The sequence below is a fragment of the Vollenhovia emeryi genome, unplaced genomic scaffold (assembly GCF_000949405.1).
Source record: "Vollenhovia emeryi isolate VEMERY1.0 unplaced genomic scaffold, V.emery_V1.0 DF939137.1, whole genome shotgun sequence".
Classification (NCBI taxonomy): domain Eukaryota; kingdom Metazoa; phylum Arthropoda; class Insecta; order Hymenoptera; family Formicidae; genus Vollenhovia; species Vollenhovia emeryi.
The window spans coordinates 483,235-491,530 of record NW_011967229.1 but is presented as its reverse complement, the minus strand read 5'-3'; the positions used below and the strand labels follow the sequence as shown (position 1 = coordinate 491,530).

At 37.7% G+C, this 8,296-nt stretch overlaps 1 protein-coding gene across 2 annotated transcripts; it reads right to left on the bottom strand.

The window, feature by feature from the left end:
• Window positions 1-3,355: 3,355 nt before the first annotated feature.
• Window positions 3,356-7,197, bottom strand: LOC105567436 (sex-determining region Y protein-like). Of its 2 annotated transcripts, XM_012022307.1 has the most exons (3): window positions 5,476-7,197; window positions 4,475-4,562; window positions 3,356-4,163 (listed from the first exon to the last, which is right to left on the bottom strand). In XM_012022307.1, the coding sequence occupies exons 1-2, from the start codon at window positions 6,409-6,411 to the stop codon at window positions 4,536-4,538; spliced, it is 963 nt and encodes a 320-aa protein (XP_011877697.1). In that variant the 5' UTR covers window positions 6,412-7,197; the 3' UTR covers window positions 3,356-4,163; window positions 4,475-4,535. The 2 variants fall into 2 exon arrangements, with proteins under 2 accessions (XP_011877697.1, XP_011877698.1); XM_012022308.1 differs by lacking the exon at window positions 4,475-4,562.
• Window positions 7,198-8,296: the final 1,099 nt, after the last annotated feature.

Here is an 8,296-nt window from a genome sequence, read left to right as displayed (position 1 = left end):
TTTGTCTCTGAACTTTATTTTCGCGGTTATTAATTCTTAGAAACCGTTCGCGATTATTAATTCTCCCGCAGAGAAGTCATGTTATTTGTTGTTTGGAGCATATTAAATTTTCAAACAACCTCATTTGCAACGCGTATGTTTTAATTAAATTTTGTACGCTATAATGGCATCGTCTCTCCGTAAATTGCCTCGATTAACCGCGCTTTTTCCATGCGATCGGTCGTCATGTATTTATTCGCAGGGACGGAAAATGCAATACTATTGCTCTGTGCGCCGAGCTCCTTCGTTTTTCAGTCGATTTCAAAGGACACGACAAAGGCTTCCGGTTTTCCCTTCAGACGCAACCGTGGCGTTTCAAACGCACCGAAAAGGGTTCTTGCGCGCTCGTATTCCTGATGTCGTTTCCCCGCCCCCTCTCTCAATCACTGAAACTAATTTAATTAACTAATCACTGCCGGTTCAGGTATTACGCGCGTGGAAACCTATCCAGCTTCATTTGAAACGCCCTCAATAAGAGAAATGCAACACGATCAAAGACATATATACATAAGCGAGTAGATCACAGCCACGTTGTATCTAATTCTGATCTAATCTGGATAAATAAAATAAAGATAATAATGTCGTTTCATGCATTTTTGCAAATGCAGACTAAGTTATACATAAACGCACCAAGAGAGCTGTTACGGAATTATTATTCCCTTCTCTGATATTATTCGCATTTAATATAGTTATTGTGTTATCCTATTCTATTAATTTTGTGGGTTCTAGCTACTATCTCAAATAGAATTTAGTGAACGCAAATGGCAAATAACGACCGACGTACAAACCTGCTATGAAATAAACAGGCATTTTCGGTGTAGGATTTTCTATTGTTAATTTATGGTTTGTCGCAGAGATAATATTTAGTTGCGTGATTTGTATAACATATAAGATATGTCAGCGTTCCACGTACGGACATCAGATCAGATAGGTTGTCCGACGTTTTACGATAAGTTTTCGGAATATTCGTCTGCATTGTTGCACAGTTATTCGTCATCAGGGGGAAACGGCTGACCAAAATCTTGTATACCAATGCCCTCTAATGCCCAGTGGGCATTACTTTATGTTTTATCTTATTTTTATATTACCTCAGCAAGACCTAATGCTCAAACTAATGCCCAAAAAATATCTAGTAGTGCCTAGTAATGCCGCTTATCGTAATTTGTACGCCACAATGAAAACTTATCGTAATTTGTACACCACAATGCCCTCAGCGGTCTCCCCTCGTTCATACGTATCGTTCCTTTGCTCTAATAATGTGTCACACACATATCCGTGAGCAAAAGCTATCTCGAGTAGAAATAAAATCATGCATGCCTTATGTATGGTCAGGGCCCGATAGGGAGGGAGTAAGGAATGCCCTAATAAGGAATCCCTGCTCTCTAAAATTTGTGGAGTAAAAATACTGCCATGGAGTGAAATGTTTACTCCAGTGGAGTTAATATTCACTCTGTTGGAGGAAATACATCTTACAATAAGGATAGAATGCAGAGAAAAGGACTGAAGTCCTTTCAACGCCACTTTGGTGGTCATTTTCTGATATCAGCAAGCAAATACAAAGGATTGCGACTGCAACGTTGGTGAACATCCTTCATAAATATATTACGTCTAAAATATATTGCACCTCAGAGTGAGCATTGTTTTCACTTTTGGCTAGCACAGTGCAGCTCGATATTTGTCAGCATGACAGAAGCAGAGCAAAGTTTGAATGCATTGGTATTCATTAAAAAAAAAACTGGCGAAAGTGAATTGGTTAACCCTTTACACGACCGAGATCGCAGTAGCAGGTATACTTGTAACTGAGGTCGGTCATCGCTTTTCAGTTGAATTGCACTGTCGCAATTGTTAAACTTGAATGTTTTAAAATAAAATATTTAAGGATAGTATTTAATTAGAACTCATAACTTTCCGCTTCGTTTTTTTTGCTGCAATCATATGCATATGTTGCAAGTGAAGTTGAGATAAAATCGATTTATTAGCCTGTAAATATTCCTATTTTTTTAAATTCTACACGATTAATAATTAATAGCAATCGCAATTAATTATCTAATTGAATAGTGATTGTCTGATAGAAAAAGCTTTTTATTGTTATAGTCATGTAATACTATTACATAAAGACATGTAATGCTATTGTTTAATAGAAGAAGATTATTAGTGATTAAGATATCGTACGAGGAAGGTTAATACTAAAGCACAAAGGTGATTAAATAATTAAATTAATAATTTTTTAAATATAATGCAATAAATATAATAAATAATTTTTTAAACGTCCTTTTTTATTAACAAAAATGGTCAAAATCATCGTTCATAAAATGTACTATATACATGTGCGTACTGTTAATTTTCTCTCTCACAAATTACTGTATTTTAAACATTATAATTGGTAAAGGTCGCCATAGTAATATTTGTAATTTAATATTTCCCTTTAAATGGATACTGGAGTGATTCTGCACCTTGTGTACCTTTTGCTCCTGGAACTGCCAATTCATTTGTATATGTTAAACCTATAACTTATTCGAATGAATAGATTTTTCTTGTTAAACTTCTAAACTGAATTTCAATGATACCACGCTGTTCTCTGATCCGATTAGTGGGAACTTGTCGGTCTGTACACAAAAGTTACATGATTTGTATATTACACAAATGTTTTCATGAATTGGCAGTCTTAGCAAAAGGTATGAACAGTGCAGCATCACTCCAACATTCCTTTAATAATGTCTCGATGATTCTCGGCAGTTGTAGTAGACAATTTCAAAAGAATATTGAACAAACATCTAGTAAAGAATAAATGTGGTATGTTATGCATTAGAGCTTGAATAGCCTGAATAGGTCTGCTCTCAATTGCTTTCCCTTGCCATTTATGAGCCTGAAAACATCTTTTCCAAAGAAAAGAAACTCTTGATCCTTTTGAAAAAAGCTGAGAAATAGATTGTCAAGTAAAAGTCAAGTGATTTTGAAAATGGTTTAAAAGATCTAAATATCTTCTGTCATAACATAAGAATCACTAAAGGAAAGTGAAACTTATTCTTTACCCGAAAGTGTACGATGGCACCTCCAACCTTATCTAATCTAATCTAATGTAATCTAACCTAACCGCGACCAATCGTGTGACTGTTTGACCGATCAACCGACATGACCATTCAGAGTAACTACCTGTTGCGAACAAATAGAATAAATGCATTTTTCTGCATAATTAATAATTATAAATATTTATACTTAATTATAATATATTAATAGAATAATTACATATATGTACATATATTATACATATAAACACAAATATTAATATTTATATTTTACACAAATTATACATATTATACATGTATTTCAAATGTATATATGTACACAAATCTATTTTATATCTATTTTTGTATGTACACATATCTGATAATCACCATACTATCTGTCGAGGGCGAATAGAACGGGTTATAAGCTGAATAGGAAAAACCTTTACTGCTGTAATAACAAATGAAAAATTAATTACTTAATTAATTGCTCTCTTGTTATTGTTAATTGATAAAGATCTTCAAATAAGTGAGCATTCGCGTAATTCAGTGACAAGAGGTCAGCGTTTATGGTTGCTACACACGCGGCGAGGCATGGGGAGAAGCGTTCGGTAACGCGTGATACTGGACCTCCGTGGCTATCTTTTCTTGCTGAATCGCGCGGTCGCGTGCTGATTGGCGAGTTTTTACTAATTAATTTCTTACTATTTATTGGCATAATCGCAATACAGTAAAAACTCTATTTTCTGTTCAGTTTAACATACCTTATCCACCCTTTATATATGCTGTATTTATACAACACATTAAATACTTATTAAATATAAGTATATACAATTATTATCATGTTTGTTGATCGATCGTATAATTTTTAATAAATCGAGAATTAAAAATATATTGTTTTGTACAAATATGTGTACTATATCGTTATGAGAAGATACAATACGACCGACGTCGTATTAGATTGAAATAATTTTGTGTTTTAATTTTCGTGTTTGTATAGTTGTACCTCTTTATAATTCGTAAGTTCAATAACCGTACTACCAAATATTGCTTATCGCAGGTACATGATAGCTCGCATCATATCTTGTAATGATGGCAATTCTATCGTGAAAACGCCGCCTGAAACAGCAAGCATTAATATACATTTATTTTTCCAGTTTGGAATTTCAAATTTTAGGTTATTATAAATTATTGAATTATATTAAAATTTTATATGATATATCTATACATGTTGAATACATATATCATGATATTAATTACATGTACGCTGGCAATATTAAAAATAAAAAAATTAATTTCTATACCAGAACTGAATAATATTTGCAGAGTAAAATTGAAGAGGAAATATGGCGTTTTAAAAGAAATGTATATAAATGTAAGAGACCAAAATAAAGTTTAGGGGATGCTGGAGTGTATGTAAGTGTAAATACCTAAATAAAGTTTTTCTGGTAAAGTGGACATGGTCTAATTAATCTCTCTCAAAATTGCTATTTACATGCTATTCACATTTCGTTGTTCCTGCTTGATAAAATTAAATATTATATAATTAATGTATGTGGACAATGTTATTTTTATTAACAACGCTTTTTCTTTATATTTCTCACGTTCGATCAAAAGTTACACCCTTGTTCCTAAGTCAAAAGTGCATTCGCGATTAAGTAACATTATTTGGAAACATGGGACATTGCGGAGGGTTAGGTGGCTATTCATCACGAACCATCCTTTACAATAAAACCCATTGGGCAAGACAAAACGAATCCGGGCCTAAATGATTCCATTGTTCTGTCGCATTAATATGCTAATTCAATTATCCACTTCGTTAACGGCGAGACGGCCTTGCCGACAGATATCTTAAAAACTATCAGTTAAGTCTGAATCAGTGGAGGCTAGAAAGCATGTTCTTTTTTTTACAAATTGACTTGAAAATAATAAGCAACGTTACAAATCCTTTTTTATATTTGTTTTTTTACGCTTTCTCTCCTTTAATTATTTTATATAATTATGTAAAAGTTACGTTTCCTATATATACAGAGACTACGTAACAAAAAAAATGTAAGGGATATTTTGTATATATTTATATAAAAATTTTTTTCTTCGGATTTCTTTAACGGAATCTTTAGAATGAACTATCTTAATAGTAAATTGCCTGCCAATACTTGCTTGAAAATCGAATTTGTATGATAACCTGCGTATGAATTTTAGGTGGAAATATATTATTTTGCAGCAAAAGAACAGAAGCAACATTATAAATAAATTGCACACCACATTTCTGGTAAAACGAAAATCCACAAATAATAAGGATTGGAGTTAAACGAAATCTGTTTTCGGTGAAATAATTTTTCAGTCTTTTTTCGGATACTTTGGATCGCTCGAGAAAAATCGTAAATACGCGAAGTATATAAAAATATGTTATTGCTCATTATCTTCTCACCGAATCATATCTGTGAAACCAGTCGGGATCCAATGTGGAGGGTGTCAGTAACCCAGTGGATGGCATCGATTCGTTGGTATCGTAAGTGTTAACGTTGGTCCTGCTCGCGGCAGACCCAGGCGCGGAAGGAAGCATCAGTTGGGAATGGAGACTGTTGGTTCCCAATGTAGGATGGCCGGTTGGGAAGAGCGAGTTCAGGTGACGTTGCGCCAATGTCGTTGGATTACCAACCGTCGATGACATTGAATAGAGGTGATACAAGTTGTTGACGTCCAAGGACGCGTTGTTGTTGCCGTTGTCAGTGGAGACCGTCGACGGCACCGTGGACGATGCGCTCGGGCTCATCGCCTTAAAATGGACGGACCCGTGATACGGATTGTAGACCATGGCAGAAGGATTGACGAGCTGCGTAGCGTAAACCGACGATAGCGAGAAGTTGCTGCCGTGTCTCGGAATCATGTACATAGACTGATCCGTCGAGGCCGACATCACCTTGGGCTTTCTTCGTGGTCGATACTTGTAATTCGGATAGTCCTTCTGATGCTGGCTGCGCAGACACTTGGCCTGCTCGAGGTAAGGAACTTTGTCCTCCTGGCTGAGTTCCTTCCACATCGTGCCGAGCATCTTCGAGATCTCCGAATTGTGCATCTTCGGGTGCTCCTGCGAGATCTCCTTCCGTTTCTGACGGGCCCACACCATAAACGCATTCATGGGCCTCTTAATGTGTTCTTCCCGCGGTGCAGGTGTCGGTCGCCTGGTACCACTCGTGTCATCCATGACATCGGATGACGTTTTATTGGAATACGGATAATACATCGAGTGTATATGAGACGAGAACAAGTCTAATCCGTAATTCTGGCCAGCGTCTGAATTTGAACTGAATGCCGAACATGGATTGTACGGTATTTGTTGCTGATTTAATATATACTTAGTCATCTCCAGTCGACACAAATCGTCTCTAACGAATAGATCTTAAACGATTGGTCGATACAGCTGTTTACAAACAGACGCTCACTGAATCTATACAGTACAATCGATCGCCTACCGACAACGTATCGGTATGCGAAATTCACAGTTCGCTAGATATGGATATTTCAATTTACGAGCCGGTCGTTTTCAATTTATTTACAGTACGTCCAAACTCACTTTCTCGCACTAACTGGCTAATGTTACTTAATATCCAAGAGGTTTCTTCTTAAAGCAATCAATTTTAAATAGAATTAAAATTTAACAAGACAATTTTCTTCAAATAACTCGAATCATATCACAGATTAGTATCGTCTTACTTGTTAATTTTTTCTTCGTTCAGTATTGCACATATTCAGGAGAATAATCTTCGGCTGCGTGACTCTTCCTGGTTGCTTCGTCGAAAATGCAGTGTTTCCGTTTCTTCTCTTCTTAACTGGATTTCTCAATTCCACGGGACACAATATACCATCAGGAAATTCATAATTTTTTGTTTTCAATTTTCGTCAATACACCGTAGTGAAACCGATATTTTCTTCACTTGTTAAAATTATTGGAAACGATAGTAGATCAGCTTTTTCTTGATTATTGTTCCATCACCAAGACACTGTGCAGTGGCCAAACGCTACACCTCTTCCTCCTGTCTGTACTTCGATATTCGGGCTCATCGCGAGTTCGGTTGACTTAGTACCAGATGCTGAATTATACTGAGAGCTGCCTTGCGTGCCTGACAGCTGACTCATTGTCCCGCGACTGTCCTTCTCGAGCGTCTCTTCCCTCTCCGTTGCGTCCGTTGTGAGCCCCACGCGCGACCCACGTTTATGGGCGTAGCTTTGCCGGTCGTGTTCGAAGGTCGACCGGCTGATCCGCCGACCACCCATCGACCGGCCCCTCGTGCACTATTGGTCGTCGGATCCCCGCTTTCGTGCAACTCCGCTGCGCTTCGTCCCACTTCGTCACCCCCTGTGTCACCCTACTTTGCAGCTTGCGACGGAGCGGAGCGGGCCACTTCGGCGCGATATACCGCGCGGACTGCAATTATTATTATCGATTACCTCGATACGACGAAGTACAAATAGCGCATAGACCGGCCGTTATTGACTGGCTCCGTTCGCGTACCGTCGCGACCGCGGGGTTACGTTGCAATAATTGCAATTAAAAAGATGATCAGGGTAAAGTTTTCCTCGCAATCCTTATCGTCGCTCGAGATATGTAATAGCACTTCGTTTAATCTCACTTACAGCGGGTTCTCTCCATGTTAACCAACAGTAACACTCAATCGTACTAGAATCGTCGTTCTCGTCTTGTATCTTGACGATGATGAACTGAAAGCCTCCGATTGCCAGTTCAATACTGCCATTGCACTCTGAAATCTTGGTGCTTTTATCTGTGATTACGCTCCCTTCTCTTTTTCAATTTTTCGGTATCGCCGTCGGGCGATCTTTCCCTATCCGTATATGGTAAGAGCAGCACGTACCGAATGAGAGAGAAGTGGGGGATGAAGTTCTTTCAAAAATCCTTTAGTTTTTACTACCTGCTAGAAACTACGCCTCCTTATCTCCTCTACTTTTTGGAGATCGCCGTTGGTCAGTCTCTCCCTCTTTGTGGCACGTGGCGAATGAGAGAAGTAGGGGATGCAGTTTTCTTCAGGATCTTTTGTTATTTTCTGCCCGCTGGTTTCGTTTCTTCGAACAGTAACTATGGCATTTCATTCTTAAATCACTTGGTCCCGTTGTCTGTCGACTACGCTTTTCTTTTCTAATTTTTCGGGATCGCCGCTGGTCAGTTTTTCCCTCTTTGTATGAGAGTGGTGCGTGGCGAATCAGAGAAGTGTGGGATGCAGTTTTATCAAAAA

Bases quoted from the DNA above. Each gene is read 5' to 3' on its own strand.
- LOC105567436 (XM_012022307.1), bottom strand. From the start codon at position 6,411: ATGACTAAGTATATATTAAATCAGCAACAAATACCGTACAATCCATGT. The intron at 4,563-5,475 runs GTGAGAAGATAA...TTTATCAAGCAG, and splicing joins GGTTTCACAGATATGATTCG to GAACAACGAAATGTGAATAG.